Source organism: Phodopus roborovskii, unplaced genomic scaffold (assembly GCF_943737965.1).
Source record: "Phodopus roborovskii unplaced genomic scaffold, PHOROB, whole genome shotgun sequence".
Lineage (NCBI taxonomy): Eukaryota > Metazoa > Chordata > Mammalia > Rodentia > Cricetidae > Phodopus > Phodopus roborovskii.
The window spans coordinates 12,493,920-12,511,624 of NW_026125295.1; the positions used below are offsets into that span (position 1 = coordinate 12,493,920).

The 17,705-nt window shown below is 38.4% G+C and overlaps 1 protein-coding gene across 4 annotated transcripts in view; it reads right to left on the reverse strand.

The window, feature by feature from the left end:
- Smarcc1 (SWI/SNF related, matrix associated, actin dependent regulator of chromatin subfamily c member 1) overlaps positions 1-17,705 on the reverse strand; it is a 98,041-nt gene that overhangs the window by 20,971 nt on the left and 59,365 nt on the right. For 3 of the 4 annotated variants that reach the window (XM_051203564.1, XM_051203588.1, XM_051203579.1), the window contains exons 22-25: positions 13,904-13,959; positions 11,743-11,857; positions 9,739-9,893; positions 2,611-2,745 (exon numbers count right to left, since the gene is read on the reverse strand). In XM_051203564.1, the coding sequence (XP_051059521.1) occupies positions 2,611-2,745; positions 9,739-9,893; positions 11,743-11,857; positions 13,904-13,959 (461 nt within the window). The remainder of the gene's footprint in view (positions 1-2,610; positions 2,746-9,738; positions 9,894-11,742; positions 11,858-13,903; positions 13,960-17,705) is intronic. The other variant, XM_051203573.1, reaches the window with a different exon arrangement.

Genomic DNA, 17,705 nt, shown 5'->3' on the forward strand with positions numbered 1-17,705 from the left:
AAAAAAAACCACACACGTTTGACACTCTGTCTGGCTCTGTGTTTGGCTCACATTAGAAGTTACTAACTTGTCTGCCTGTGCCTGTACGAGGTAAGAGAACTGACAGATCAGCATCACTGTTGGGTCTTTCAAAAAGAACAATCAAAGCAATCACTGTGTTTATGCTTCTACTTTTCTCAAATATTTTTAGAGGAGTAAACTAAAGTATCTATATGTAGTACATCGTTGTGGAATCATTCTTTATACTGTGTAAAGATATTTCACTGTGACTGGTTTAATAAAAAGCTAAATGGCCAGTAGCTAAGCAGGATTTTGGGGGCAGAGAAAAATGCTAAGGGTGGAATCCTGAGGAGTCACAGCCAGGTGAAGAGGAAGCAGGTTAGGGAATAGAGAGTAAAAGTAACTGAGACACATGAAAGAATGCAGATTAAAAGATATGGGTTAGCTGGGCAGTGGTGGTGCAATCGTTTAGTCCCAGCACTTGGGAGGCAGAGGCAGGAAAATCTCTGTGACTTCCAGGATAGCCAGGACCACTCCACAGAGAAATCCCTGGGGTGGGGGTGGGGGCACATGGGTTAATTTAAGTTATAAGAACTAGTTAGGGACAAGCCTAAGTTATCAGCCAAGCTCTCATAATTAATAAGAAGTCTCTGTGTGGTTATGTGTGTGTGGCTAGCTGGAGGGACAGAAAAGACTGCCTACAGTACATCAGCACAGTGGCTGACATAACAAGTTTACAAAGCTTACAAATATAAAATTTCAGATGTAGTCTTTGAATAATAAATTGTGTAAATGAAGGCACATGCGTAGTTACTGTACACTAAACATATGTATGCCAAACACATGCCATAATTCTGTCACTGAAGAAGCCTTTCACAGCCTGCAAAGATCACTGTTTAGATAATAGTCAGGGCTTCACTTGCCAACAATAGACAGGACACTAGTTTTTGGTTCTAAAAAACATCAGGGTTCAATTGTACACAAAATTAACAGGTCATATTTATGAAGTGACCCATTTTCATTATGTTTGTAAATCTTCATGTTGGTTCCTAAAGATCCCATTTCTTATTATATGAACCACCTGTACTGAAGCATACCTATCTATCTACCACTGATAATAGTTATGATCCACATAGCTGTATTGTCTCCATAAGCTCATATGTTTGAATGCTTCGTCATTATGGAGTACAACTACTTGGGAGGAACTAGGAGGCACTATGCCGTCTTGTTGAAGTAAGTGAATCACTAAGGATAGACTTTGAGATTTCAAAACCCAACACAGGTACAGTGGTTCTGGATCTGCTGCCTGTGGATCCAGATACAGAAATGTCAGCTACCTCTCCATCATCATGATTGCCTGAATGCTGCCATGGTCCCTAACTGTAAGCCAGCACCAATGAAATGCTTTCATTTGTAAGAGTTACTGTGGTCATGGTGTCCCCTCACAGCAACAGAACACTGACTAGGATAAGGATAGAAGAAGGTACCAGGAGCAGGGGCTGTTGCTCTGACAGGCCTGACCATACTGATGGTCAGTGAATGTGGATTTAGGATTAGGAAAGCAGCTGCATGTTTTAAATGTGGCTTAATAGATCGTTATAGCTGGAGCATAGAGGACAATGCTGAGGACTATCTGAAGAATAAGGAATCAATTTGAAAAGTTTCAGAGGAGAATAATTAGTAAGTGGCCTACAGCCTTTCCTGTGACAGTCTAGTAAAGAATACACCTGCTTTCTAAGCATGTCCAAAAAAAAAAAAAAAAAAAAAAAAGTCTAACTGAGGATAATTTGAAGAACTTTGAATTAATGGTGTTGGCAGAGGAGATTATGAAACAGAGCAAGCTGATAAAGAAAAATACAAAGTGTAGTCTAAAGAGAAAAGGAGGATCAGGAAATGTAATGGACTGAGTTCAGAGCTCAAAGTTTAAAGAAAGGTCTTAGGCTAAGTGGAATACAGGAAGTAGTAGTGTCAGGAAACAACCCTCACCCAATTAACTTCCAAGTTATGAAAAGGAATAAGGAAGGAAGAATGGAAGGAAGGAAGGAAGGAAGGAAGAAGGAAAGCTGATGAAAATGTATCAGAACAAGGGGCCAAATAAATTCTAGCCCCAGCAAAGAGCAGAACTTAGTAGCTTTTTGGCAAATGCTGCTTGAGCATCAACCTGGGCCTAGTTCCAACTACCAGTAAACCTCCAGAAGAGGTCAGGAGGTGTGATAAAATAAAAGGTTAAAAGTGTGGACATTGTAGATAAATGGGCCCTTAAGTTAAAACAAGATAAACTTCTATTTTCTAATGTTTTTGTTAAAGACAGGGAAAAAAATTAAGAAAATCTTGAAAAATGTAATGGATTTATAGGCTTTTATACTTCACTAGAAACAGATAGACAGGAAGTGTAAGAGTCAACTTACACTTCAAGTATGTAAACAGCTAAGATATACAAACAGTGAATTTTAAAATGAAGACAGGAATCCATTTACTTTATCATCATTGGTTGACAGGAAAATCTAGAGAGTAATGGAAGAGTCTACCATTACATTATCTAACTTCTATCTCTTAAAGGCAGTGAGGGTTCATTTTTAAGACACCAACATGCAAATCCCTTTTACTTACAGCCTCTTTCTCTCTGTCCATAATAGTTTCAAGCTCTTCAAAATGTCGAAGTTTGATCTCTAGTTTCTTCATCTGCGTCTCAACCAGGAGAGCTACCAGGGACTTGATCTTTCTCTCTTCCACAGCAGCCAGGTGCTAAGGGCAAAGACCACAAACATAAGAAAATGCTAAAGTTCAACAGTGGGCAAAGGCACTTATTTTTTTTAACCTGAAAAATCGAGATCTACCTCCAGAACATGCAAAATGGAGAGACTCAACTCCCATAAACTGTCATATGAATTCAAACCATGGAACCCCTTCTGAAACCCCTAAAATAGTAACTTATTATAAAGGATTAAAGGAAATTCTCCAAGGGCACATTCTTATCACAAAAGTCTAAAACAAGGAAGAGAGCTATATAGGACAGACTATCTGAAAAAGACTTCTTAGATTATTTTTTGGTTTTTCAGCGAGTGTCAATATGTAGCTCTGGCTGTCCTGGAACTCACTATGAAGACCAGGATGGTCTAGAACCCAGAGATCCACCTTTCTGTCTCCCAAGTTGGGATTAAAAGCATGTACCAACAGCAAGCACAAAGACTCTTGATGAGTTCACCACCAACTGCCCCTACCTAGCTACCTATTTATCTGAACCTATGTACGTGCTAAGGGAACAATGATGATGCTCTCAAATCTGTCCTTACCATCCTCTCCCTGCTATGAATTTCCTAAGGCTAATCAGCTTGTCTCTTTAGCACCAAAAATTCTTTCACAAAGCTTTCCCATGGTAAGCAAACGAACTGTGTGGGGCAAGGAAGACCAGAACAACACTTTGTCCTAAGATTAAAGACAGTATACAGAGCTATATATACAAACACAGGAGCAGAAAGGTGGAAGGTGGCCAAATGACTTCATAGCCAAGCACAGCAGTCAGTTGCATTCATGCTTCCTGACTACTAAATAGCACAAAGTAGAGCCACATTACCCATATGTGGCCAGGCTCTGACTATCTGCATTGATTATCCCCCAACAAACTCCAAAATGCATTTTGCAATCTCTAAATATTATGTGCATCTTCTTTGTAAGCAGGAATTTAATAAAATATAGAGAAGGCTATCTTTCTAATCTCTTCATTTCCAACAGAATCTAGGAGGCATTTAAGATAGGCTTCTGGGAACAATGGTGAAATGTGACACTATATCATAGCTTTAATTACCATGTTTTAAAGATTATTTCATTGGTTTTTCGAGAAAAGGTTTCTCTGTGTAGCCCTGCTTTTCTTGGAAATTGCTCTCTAGACCAGGCTGGCCTTGAACTCAGAAATCCTCCTGTCTTTGCCTCTTCAGTGTTGGGATTAAAGTCATGCACAACCATGTAAAGCAAGATTGTTTTATTTAAAAAGTTTACATGTGCATATAAATGTTTACTTCTGAGTCTATACACTTGTGTACAGTACCCCTGGTATCCAGAAGAGGGCATCAGAGCTGGAGTTCAAATAACTTGTGAGCCACACAAACTGGGTACTGAGAACTAAACCTGGGTCCTCTGTAAGAGCCATTTGTGTTATTAGCCATCTTTGTGGACTCAGCTGCCATTCCTTTACAGATAACAATGCACAAGGTGTAGAGATATTTAAGTGAAAGCTGAGGTTATAGTCCTATAGCAGTGCACTTAAATCTTTCATGACACACATCATGACAAAGCGTGGCTAAAAATATTTTAAAAATTTTAAGCTGATTCTCATTATGATGAGTACTACACTATGTGATTTATATATATTTTTTTTAAATATGTAACCCATATTTCATTATTGAGTATCTTGTGACTGTAGGTGCCTGGGTACTGCAGCAGGCCGATAGAGGTCAGAGGGCAATTTTAAAAAGTTCTCTTTTTGAAATAGGACTGGACTCAGGTACCCAGGCCTCCAAAAACTTTTTGTGTATGGATTCATCTTAATGGCTGAGATTTATGTAGGAAATTAGAAACATCCTATGTATTATTAAATACACAATGTTAAAACATGTTCCTTCTTATGCAAGCTGAAAGGACATCAAGTATGAAAAAAGTTTAAAAAGCTTAAATAAAAAAAAAAAAAATCAGTATCATTGGAAATTTAAGAACAAAACCCAGAAAAATCTGTGTACCACAGAGGCAAGAAATAAATTAGAACAGGGTGAAGCAAATTAAAAAATGATTTCCTTGTTCTTTGTGTTGGTGACCTCATTGTTTAGCTCATGTTTGGGCAGTCATGTTGGTGAAAATAGATTCTGATGTATGAACATGTTACATTTAGGAATATATAAGCACATACATATGTGCATGCAGTAAAAATAAATAAAAGAGGCCATGAATTTGGAAGAGCAAGTAGGGCCATCTCAGAGGGTCTGGAGAGAGGAAACAGAGGCATGTAATTATACTCTTCCTCCCAAAAAACTTTTGCCAGGCAGTGGTGGCTCATTATCTTTAAACACAGCACTCAGAAGGAAGGCAAAGGCAGGTGATCTACAGAGTGAGAAACAGGACAGAGAAACGGTGTCCCCAAAAACAAAAACCAAATCAAAACAAAACAAAAAACTTATTTTGGATTGTGTCAAATTTCTCAAAACTAAACCAGTACACAGTATGCGTTTAAAACTCGAGATAAAATGAAATTCAAATTAGAGCCATGTACAGCAGCTAGTCAATGGAGAGTACTGAATATATATTTCTCAAATCATGACCTGAAAAGCATTCCTTCCTATACATGCTAATGAAAATGAAGAACATGCTCTAGCAGATTCAGGGAAAATCTTTAAAACAAAACAAACAACAACAACAAAAACCACCAATGCTGATACCCAACGTGTGCATTTATGGCAGACCTAGTAACAACAAAGGAGACACACAGGTTATCAGAGGAAGATAACTGCTTTGTAGAGCTGCCTCTACAAAGCCTGATGAGTAGACTGGAGACACGCCACGGTGGAACCCACAAGCACAACCACTTCACTGTCTGGGGTTTGAGGCAGGGATTCCAAAGGGTAGAAGTGACTTCTGTTGACTCATACAAGGATGAAAATAAACAGGGCTAACTGCAGAGAAATTGGGTCTAATAGGAAAACTTTTTCTTTGGTCGCTTATGCAGTGGTGCTAAACAGAGTTATGATGACATCCAAGACTCAACACATAAAGTTTAAGTACACCTGGTGGAGTATTTATGATGTATGTCAATATAAGGGGTAAGAAAATGATTTTTTGTTGCTCAGTTTCCATGAACCCAAATCTATGTTTGCCATTTTAGTTTGTGTGGACAGAGTAGTTTAAGAAGAAATCTGAGGCAAATATATGACTTTGATAAAATGAGATTATTTCTGTTTGGAGAGAAATGACTTTCTGATTCCTGAGTGGAGGGGGGTGGGAGAATCTCCTCTCCCTCTAGGGTCTGAGGTTTCTAGTTTATTCCAAAGGTAATTTTCAGCTCCCCCTTCAAAGTCTCAACACCCAGACAGAAGAAAACCCAGTGGACCTAGCCATGTGTGAATACGCCTGCTAATGTGCCCACAATCCTACTGTAGGTTTGGCCCATCACAGCTTGTCAGTAGATAAAAAAAAATGGACATGTTTCTGAAGGGGCACTCCCAGGGGAAGGGCGGTGAAAAAGCATAAGCTAGATCCTGAGACTCTAATTACCTCTCCTTGTTTGAGGGTGACAAACAGTGAATAACAAAGCTGTTTATAGACACAGAAAAACAAAGTAAGAGAAACTTGGAATGCTTAGTGAAGCCTTGCTAATTACAGTAATTCAAATGAATTCCTTGCCCCCCGATTACCATGCAGCACAAAAATGATTATGTGCTGTGAGCTGTATCACATCCAGCTACATGGCACTAAACTCACACGTGCAACCTATACAGCAGGAACATTTGCACTGCTGTTGCATTAAAGGGAAATTTACTTTAATACTGAACGTTGGAAGCCTTGTTAATCCCAGCAGTTGGGAGGCAGAGCTGGTAGATCTTTGAGTGTGAAGTCAGCCTGGTCTAGTTCCAGGACTGCCACAGCTACACAGAGAAAAACCTGAGAACATGGATGAACAGACTAAACAGGCCTGGTAATAAATCACATAGCTTTTATAAAGAGAAGAAATCTAGTATTCATGGTTCCTAGTACATAATGGATAAAACATATAGTCCATCATTTTATTTCCTTATTATATTATTATATATACTATATGAAATAGACTAAAACACACGACAGTGGTTAAGAACAGGACAAGCTGGGCTAAAAAGATGGCTCAGAGGTTAGAAGTTTCCAGAGGTCCTGAGTACAATTACCAGCAACCACATGATGGGAAAATTACAGGAAGGAAGGGTGAGAGAATCATATTCCAGGATGGAAAAGGCTACAAATGTTGAGGTCTGTTTTTTTTTTTTTTAATATAGAACCACAAGATAAAAAATGATTCCAAAGAAAAGAAGATTAAAACTAAATGAAGATCCTAAGCACAATGAAGAATTAGAAATTTTAGTGGAGACAGGGAGGGTACTGAAGACAGTATTTCTTCAAGACAGGCATGGAGGCATATAGCTGTAATTTGAACAAGGTGTGGGAGGAAGGTCATGCATGAAGGCCAGCCTGGCCTACACAGTATTAACCTAGATCATAGATTAAATAAAGAAAAACAAAAAGCATTTAGTAATTCTTCTTTCATTAATCCACATTTTCATGAGAACTTAATTTTTAAAAGTTATTGCTATTATGGGATTACATTTATATGAAGGAAAAAAGTACTTTGAGATGGCTCACTGTAGATAATGAAGTGTGTCACAAAGCCTGATGGCTGAACCTTGACACCCAGAACCTATGTGAAGGAAGGAGAGAATCAATCTTAAAAATCTAAAGCCCTCAAGTCGTTCTGATCCTCAAAAGCATATGCTGTGACGTGTGCACCTGCACATACATGCATATACACCAATAACAGTAAATATTAAAAAAAAATCTAAAGCCAGGAGACAAGCTGGGGTTGTCCATTAGATGTAAGGGATACGTGTAAGCTCCTCGAGGGTAGTAATAAATTTCTGGCGCTATTGCTGCTTACATGGGTGGAATCATTTATGCAAAATTCAGAGCTAAAGACTTATCTGCCCTACTTATTTCAATGTAAGCACTTAAAATAAATAAATAAATAAATAAATAAATAAATAGAGATGACTCAGTTATCAAGAGAACTGGCTGCTCTTGCAGAGCACCCAGACTTGATTGCCAGTACCCACACAGGGCTCATCACTGTCTAAGTCCAGTTCCAGGGGACTAGACACCCTGTTCTAGTTTTCTCAAGGCTGTGCACACACATGATCCGGATACATGTGCTGGCAAAACAGCCATAAAAGAAAAAGGGAGAAAAAAACAATGTTGAGAGAGGCTCAGCAGTTAAGATTGTGCCCTACTCTTCCAGAGGGACCAAACTGAATTTCCAGCACCTGCATCAAGTAGCTCAGAACCACCTGTAATTCAGCTTCAATAGATTCAATGCCTCTGGTTTCCATGGAACAAACACATATGCAGCATACATGATAAATATACATACATACATACATACATACATATAAAACAACGGTTACAAAAACCAAAGACAAAATGCCATTTCAGTTGCATGATAGACAACAGGGCAGCAGAAATAAAACAGGTAAAGATTAGAAGAAGACTCTCTAAGAGGGGCTGATCCTTAGCAGATGAGTCAAAGAGCTATTACAGACTTGGGACCAGAGAAGTCAAAGAAAACCCAAGATCAAGGAATCAAAGATCAATGTAAGTTACAGGTTTGAAAACCGAGAAAGAATGGATGCTCTTGTAGCTTCTAATCCTATACTGATGAGATAATCCCCAATGCAATGTGTATAGTAAGAATTCAGACACTTCTGGGTGTGGGAGAGCACACCTTTAATCTCAGTATTCATAGGCAGGTGGGTCATCAAGGCTACATAGTGAACCCTGTCTCAAAACAACACAATAAAAACTCCACACACTTCAGAAGAAAGATGATGTTCAAATAATCCAAACTGCCAGAAGACAGAGGCGTGAAAAAAGAAAACTTTCCAATGGAGGGACAAAACTTGAAAAAAGGAAAGCAATCAACTGGCACCTTATTAGAATTTACTATTATGTAAGAGTATGCCTCAAAACTCACAAGAAAGCTAGGCATGGTGGCGTATGTTTTTAATCCCAGCACTGGAAAGTAGAGACAGGTTGGAGTAAAACGGGCGAGAGAAAAATTGTAATGACTTCTCCAGAAAGACGTCCTTCGGGGGATTTATATCTACCTAGGTCAGATGGGAAGAAATTCCTTTTGTGGTTTGACGTGTTGACCTATGAATCTTACAGCTTAAACACTCAAGAGTAAGTAGTTCACAGCAGCAGAGTGATTTTTGAAGGGCTCTGAAATACCATCTATATCTACATGTGAAGAAATACTCAAGATAGATGATTAGCAAAGTTCTAGAACCTGCAGGCCCTTGAAATCTGGTAAATTACAATGGAAGGAAACCACTAAGAAAGAATGGATGAATGTTTTTAAAATTTCATATATTCATCTTCAGAATGCTTTAAATGCTAAATTAAAACAAAGCGTGGGAAAATAACATTTTCTTGTCTTCTTAAATATGCATTGCAGTCGAGACCATGTTATAAATAGCAAAAACCACCCCCAGAAAAGCTGGCAAATTCAAGAAGAAAAAGCTATTTTAGGCTCTCTCCTTTTCAGTCTGTACTATCAGGATGAAGAATTATACAAAAAAGCAGATTTTGTCTTAATATCATAAATATTTCAATTTGGTAAAATTTATTGAAACAATGGTCCAAGTTCCATAAGCAAATTAAAAATAAAAAGATAAAGGAGACCCTTATGGGGAATACAAAATATGCCTTCAATTGGCAGCCTTCACAAAGCTAAAGGCAATAATGAATAGAAGGAAAACTGTCACCCCCTAGGACCGGATCTACTCTTAACACCCTCCTTCTGCCTGGGGATTTCTTAACCTAGAAATGCCATTCAAGCAAACAGTCATCTCCTGCCGGGAGGAAGGTTCTTTATACTAACTGTTCCCAATTAACTAAAAACAATATGACCATTCATGGCTTAAGAGAGCACGGGAAGGGGCTGTTGGGGCAAACCTTGGCTTTGGTAGCAGCTGAGGCGAGAGCAGCTGCTGCGGCTGTGGCGACATTTCCCTCAGAAATCTCGTGTTCCACTTTCTTCTTCCCGGTATCACTTTCTCTTTCTTTACATGTATCAGTGAGTTCCTTGTTCTCTTCATTCTCCTTTTCTTCTGAAAATATTCATAAAATTTTTATTATGAGTGTAGGCAAGTCTCAATAACCCATTAGCTTCTTTTGCCATGATTTAAACGACTTTTAAACAAGGAATGATGTTACATAGATGTTTCAATGCCCTTTTTTTGACTCTGCCCCTGTATTTAAGTACACATCTACTGGGCATATTTTGGAAGTGGTACACTCTATGTGTCATTTTCTTCAGCTCTTTTTATGGTTCCTTGGATATAAAGTAAGTTGAGGGGACCACAGCTTAGGACTCACACATTTGTTCATTTCATTAAGAAGCAGAATGATCTGGGGACAACCCTGAATCTGGAACGAAATCAGACATTGAGAATAGTACTCCACAAGTCTGGGACAGGCTGCTACTACAACAGACAGGAATAGGACAGACAGACAGACAAAGTGGCACTAAATCTGAAGAAATAGGACACAAAGAGAGACCAAAGAATTAAGGGAATTTAAATGTTGATGAACAATTTGATTAATCTCTATTGAGAACAGGCAAAAGCAGCTCCAGGCTGAGCACTGATATGTAACCGTTATGTTCAATAAAACTCAAGGGTCATGCATGTGGTACCATACATCCAATCTTAGCACCTTGGAGGCATGTAAAGTCAGCTTCACTAGATGTTGAGACTAAGGGACAACAAGCACAGAGACTGCCTAGACCATAGAGAGAATTTAAGACTATTCCAGCTTAAAACTAAAGAAACAACAATGCACCAAACCAGACTGTGGACATGGCCTGAGGTACAGCATGTATAGTGCCCTAGGCTCAATCACCCTGCCGACCAACCCAAACTAAATAAAGAAAGCCAACAGGGAGGCACAAGCCTGTAATACTAGTGCTTGGAAGGAAGGACCAGGAGTTCAAAACCAGCATAAGCTTTTTAGCCAGTTTAGCTTGGGCTATTTAAATAACTATCTCAAAACAGCAACCAACACAAGAGACTAGAACAAAGTGGTTAACAGCACTTACTGGCTGCTCTTTCCAGAGGACCATGGCTAAATCTCAGTACCTGAAGGTGAGCTCAGGTTTGCCAGAGCTCCAATAACGGGTAATGAACATGTGTTACAAAGACATGCACACAGGCAAAAACCCATGCACGTAATATAAACCGCAAAAACATAAAAATACATAGGAAACTGTGTTCCAGGCCAGTTCAGGCTATATAGTGAGACCATGTCAAACAAACAAACAAGCAAGCAAGCAAACCAAAACCCACTAACAATAAAAACAATTGTAATTTTCTTTAAAAAAAAAAAAAAAATAATAATAATACTTTAAAGAAGATCGCTGTGGATTATTTGTTTGACTATGTAAAGGTGTGTAGAAATTGTTGTATGATATTTGTTTAACTATACAAACATGTATTATACTTGTTTAATTATGTAAAGATGTGTTGTTGTTTTAACTTGCCTGTCTAAGGTACCTGATTGGTCTAACAGAAAGCTGAATGGCCAATAGTGAGGTATAGGCAAAACTTCCAGGCAGGGAAGAATAAGTAGGAGGAGGAATTCAGGCTCAGGGAAGAAAGAAAAAGATTACTGGGGCCAGCCAGCCAGCCTCGGATAAAGCAAGAAAGTAAGACATACAGAATGAAAGAAAAGTAAGTAAAAAGCCCTAAGGCAAAACATCGATAAATAGAAATATGTTAAAAGCATGAGCAAAGGCTGAGAATTCAGAATTAATAATAAGGCTTCATGTTTTTAATTAGTTGGCAACCCAAAGAAAATTCCCACTCATAGGGGAGGGTATTTCTATACCAATGGCCAGAACTTGTTTGATGCCTTTATAAGTCACATGCTAACAGTCTAAGGAGCTCTGGCCCAAGTCACCTGGTTTGATATCCTCACTAACTTCACTATCTTGTTCCTTCTCATTGTTTTTCTCATTTTCTCCATCTTGCGTTTTATCACCTTCATCCGATTCATTTTCCACTTTGTTTTCTGCCTGAAAGTAGTACAAAACAAGAGGGAGTGAGTAAAGCGCTTCTTTTAGGAGTGAAGACAACTTAAGCTGACAACAGGTTTCACTATTGTTTGCTAAGAAATAGAATAAATTCTGAAGGGCCTGTAAGGAAGACCCCAAAAAGAGGCCCTAACCCTAACCCAAACACATAGTGCCCAGTTCTTCTGCAACAAGGACAAGGTTTGTAATGCCCAAAGGAATCAGAGTAGCTAACCAGTGTTGTGTATTGATTGAAAACAAAAATCCAACATAAAAGACACAGTTGATTTTCCGTAGTGTGTCACTTCCCCTGCATTCATGTGTTGTATGTGCACACACATTTGCACGAGTGTGGGTGCACGTGCACAAGCATGACTGTGGTTGATGTTGGTAATTATCCCCAGTCACTCTTCCACCTTATTCAATAAGGCATGGGCTCTTAAACTCATCTTGCTTGGGGACCTGATCTCTGCCTTTTGAAGCTAAAAATGTAGGTAGGCCACCATGGGTACCTGGCATTTATTTGGATCTGAGAATCCAAGTGTTTTAATGCTGAAAGAAGCTGGCTGCCACTGCCAGAGGAAAACATGATCAAATGATTTTAGCATGCATTTTACTGATGGCTTTAGGAACACAGACAAGAACCGTGATCATGCTTTGGTAATTGAAGGCCAATTCACTGGTTAAAATTTGGTCACTTTGAAACTCTTGTGACCTCAAATAAATGAGAGAATAAATCTACAAAATGGAGACTATCACCAACTCGGTGAAGCTATTTTAACAAATAAATGAAACACTGAAAGATGGCTTAACAGACAAGGGCACTCGCTGTACTTCAGAAGGCCCAGGATGGATTCCTAGTACTCAATGGCAGCTCACAACCTCCTGCAATGCTGAACCAGGGAACCAGATTGCCTTCTTCTGGACTCCTCAAGCACCAGGCATGTAGTGCAAACTTTCATGCAGGGCTTTAGCACTCCCAAGACAGATGGAGGTAGGAAACTCTAAGTCTGAGGATTGGTCTATACAGAGAGGTCCAGTCATCCAGAGAGCTTCACAATGTGACACGTGCCAACAAAAAACCAACCACAAGGTGGGCGGTAGTAGTGTATTGCCCTTAATCCTAACATTCAGAAGACAAAGGCAAGCAGATCTCTTATTAGAGTTTTAGGCCAGCTTGGTCAACAAAGTGAGTTCTAGGACAGCCAGGGCTACAGAGGAACCTTGTCTCAAAAACCAACCAAACCAACCCCCCCCCAAAAAAATAACCAACAAAACAAAAACAAAAACAAACAACCACCCCAAAGTCTAAGAATTACAAGAAATCACATTACTCCCTCAAATATGGAAAACTGCTGAAATTATAACCAATTGTTTAGTACCAGTAGCCTCTCCTTATTTAGTTTCATACTCTCACATGTAATCAAGATCTTAAATCACACTCCTATATATTTACTCAAATAGTGAGAGTATCCATTATATGCTATAATTGATACTGTACACACCAAGGTATGGTCCTTGAAGAGGCTGTCCATTCAAGAACACTGCTGAGCCTTTACCATCACGTATGAACAAGGACACTTAGATGCTGTACATAGGCTTTGAACCCTGACCCACCATTTTAATATTGAAAGCTTTTACTCTTTAAAATCTACCTCAAAGGTTGGTTGCTCATAAATTCTCTACTAAATATTCTTCTGTCCACAGTGAAGTAAGCTAAGAAATCTTAGTACTCTGAAATTCTCTTCTGGTAAAAGTATGTAACACCCAAGTCCTACAATTCAATATTCACAGTCACCAACTTTTGTATTCATACTACCAATTGTGCCTGAACATAGTGCAAAAGAGCGGGGAGACGGTGTGGGTGTAACTATAGTGAAGACTCAATGGAAATCAGCCTGTATTATGCTTTGCCTGAACTATAACTTAAATGACAAAATCCAATGCTAGTCCCCAGAAGGAAACTTATTAATTACAAAATCTGAAAGCCAGTGTGCTGGAAAAGCACTGTATGGTTTTTCTGGGAGAAGACATCTGAACAGTCTTTACCTTTTCAAGCTGCTGACCATCAGAATCTGTTTCCATCTTCTCTTCTTCAGACCCTTCTACAAGTGAAAGAACAAAACCAATATGGAAATAGGTAAGAATCGGGTATTGTGGAACATCTGAAATGTGTTCCTATTAAGTGTAATGAACCTATCCTTCTATTGGCAAAGCATAGATAACACATCCTTTATGAGGAAGGAAGAAGGGTGTGAGAATAACAAAAAATGTAAGTCAGAACAGGAAGGGAGGTAGGAGATAACCAGGTTCAGTGTAGACAATCTGGAATGATGCCAACTAATGTTTCTTGACCTAGGGCTGTTGATGAAAATGAGTTTTACTTGAGGAAATGCAATATGCGCATGTGAATTTTCTGTATGGAATAAAGTTTTTAAAAAGGTTAAAGAATAAATATAGACATATTTCTATCAGTCCTGCAGTTGCTGAAACCACAGGAGCACCTAACTCTGGCCTCACCCACAGAAGTACAAACCATGGCATGAGCATCTTGTAAGGAGCCATGACAAACATAGGTGGTCAGAAATGCAGTATTAAGGAGACAAAATATATAACTCTGTGTGTGTGTGTGTGTGTGTGTGTGTGTGTGTGTGTGGTCCCAATTCAACAAGAAAAGTGAGAAAGAGGTTATTAATGTTGTTATTGGCTATCTAATAATTTATACAGAGAATGCTGTCAAGAATTAAGGAAGATCAGCCACATGGTGGTGGTGACACATGCCTTTAATCCCAGCACTCAGAAGGCTGAGGCCGAGGAAGGCGGATCAATGTGACTACAAGAATTAAGGAAGATCATGATCTGAAGTCAATCTCTGGGGAGGAGTGTAGGGGGAAAACGACAATATTATAGAAAATGAACATTCTTTGAAACAAAAAACCAGTCAGGTATTCTTAAAAGTAACAAGAGTTTGTTATAATTTTAACTAACAGGATATAAATACTCTACATATTAAAATTTTATATTATCCCATTGTAAATGCATCATCAATAAGGATTTGAAAACTTTAAACAGGCTCATTAACCTCCACTATAACAAAAACTACTGCTCAAATCAACGAGTAGGAAAACTGATGTCTAGTTTTTTAACTTGAGTCCACTAATCAGTTTCCAGAATAATGGCTGACTAGCAGCTACTAATCATCATATCTTCCCTAAGGGAGTAAGCATGCAATGCCAGAGGTAGTGCCAGATCATGCTAACTTTAGGACCAAGATTTGAACGGAATAGTATTATCAACATGTTGTAAAGTAATTAAACTGTAGTTGAGCCAAGTTCGTGGAAGGAAAGACCCTCCAATTTTTGCACAGGGTTGCCTAAAAACTGAGGCAATGCGGTTCTAAGACAGTGGCTAACTATGCCCACATAAGTAGCACTTATTTGAACTTAGAGGGCTTATAATTATGGACGTTATTTATGTTTTTGGAGATAAGAACTCACAGTATAGTCCAGCTTGCCCAGAAATCAGCTATGGTCCTGTCTGCCTTCTGAACACTGGGAATTAAAAATGTGCTTCACTGAGCTAGCCAGGGGATATAGAGTAATATAATATGAATATGTATGCATATCAATATATAAATGAGGACATGAAGGTGGGAAAGAGATGTGTTTGGATTAGGAGAATTGGAGGTAGGACTGTGGAGAGAATATGAGCAAGAAGCTTTGTGTGTATTTATGAAAATTTCAAACTAAAAGAAAATGAGTACATGATAATAGTGTATAAAAGATAGCATAGAGAAAATAACCATAAAAAAGACACAAAGGAATGTCATAGCATCAATAAAACAAAAATGTATGAAATTAACTCTATCACTGAGTCTAAAAAAAGATGAGCTGCAAGATAGCTCACAGATGTTTGTTGGTCTTGTACAGGACCCACATTCCAGTCCCAGCACCGACACAGTGTCTCAAAACCATCCATATCTCCAGGTTCAAGAGGTTTCAATTCCCTCTTCTGACGTCCAGGCTACCAGGTATGCAGGCAAAATCCTTATAGTCATAAACTAACACAAAAGACTCACCCCCCCAAAAAAAAAAGAAAGGAAGAAAAAGAACCCAGTGTGATGTGTACACTTTTAATTCCAGCATGAGTTCTCTGTATTTGAAATCCTGTCTCAAAAAAATGACATGAATAACAAAATGGGAGAAAGGACATGCAGAATGGTTAATAAAAAATTAGTGATGGGCAGTGGCGTAATGCATTTAATCCCAGCACTTGGAAGGCAGAGGAGACAGATCTCTGTGAGTTTTGAGGCCAGCCTGGTCTACAGAGCTGGTTACAGGACAATCAGAGCTGTTACACAGAGAAATCTTGCCTCGAAAAACAAAACAAAAAACAATTAGCACAGAAGACACAAATAAATAAATGAATGAATGAATGAATGAATGAATGAAAACTATAATTAAGATGGAGCAGAAGCAAAAATGAACTGGTTCATGGGCTGACTAAGAAATAGTAAAGACAGAACACAGAAGTGAGTCAGAGATGGAGAAAGACCACAGGAAGGGACACACTCGCTGATTAGCTGGACTGTAAAGCAAGGTAGTGTTGAATGACAGGCTGTCAGTCCAAGTAAAACCCAACACAAGCTTTGGGGAAAATGGTATTTTCTTTTTTTTTTCAAGACAGGGTTTCTCTGCATTGTTTTGGAACCTGTCCTGTAACTCAATCTGTAGACCAGGTTGGCCTCGAACTCACAGAGATCCGCCTGTGTCTGCCTCCCAAGTGCTGGGACTAAAGGCATGAACCACCTCTGCCTGGCTGAAAATAGTATTTTCTAAAATGCTCTAGAACATAGGGCCTGCTCATACCCAAATGTAAAAACAAGCAAGAATGTGTAAGTCTGGAGAATGTTCGGAGAAACAGATTTGATGAAAAAAAAGTGACTGTCAAACAGCAAAGTTAGTGATATGGATTCATTTTGATTTGTCATCTGGTTCAACCATATGCCTAGCTTCACCACCGTAGTTAAAAAAAAAGTAGTAGAACACTGTATGTGTACATACACACAAACACACAGATATATATGAGTATGCATAAATATTTTAAGTTAAAACCAAAGGCAATAGCCCAAACTGTCCATCCAAAAGAAAAGGCAGCTAAAATGGATTAAAATCATACAGAACATATTTTACAGGGGTGAATTACTTGGAACCTATAACTACATGGACACTGAATGAGAAAAAGAGAAAGTCATCTCAAACGTATAAATATTCCATAGTTTATAAAAACTAAAACGCAATTAAAAATTATACTTAACTTATGTTGCTTAACTGTTATCTATGTTAGTGATAAAAGTCATTTTAAAAGTATACAGAACTCTAAAATACAGGATTCCCACTGCTAGGAGTGGGAAGGTGAGAAGAACATGGAGGAAGAGAATTATCAGTAATGTTCTGATTTAAAAATGTAGCTTCTGGCTGATATAGTGGAGCACCCCTTTAACACCAGCACTCTATAGGAAGAAACAGATAGATGTATGTGTTCCACATAATGAAATTCTATCTGAAAACATGAGGGCTTAAATTGATAAAATTCGAGCAGAAAGCCAAACAGAAAATGCAATATATATACATTTTAAATTAATATATATATCATCATCAAGAAATACCTGATTTGCTTTTGAAAAACTACCCACAATTATATATATTCTATTTCCACATTCCAAAAGTATTACACATTCACATTCTCTTTGGTAAGGCAAGGCAAATATGACACCAACCTTTTTAAAATTGGCCATTATTCTAAGATAAAAGGCAATGCAATTTAATATCTGCTTATAGAATGATGGTGT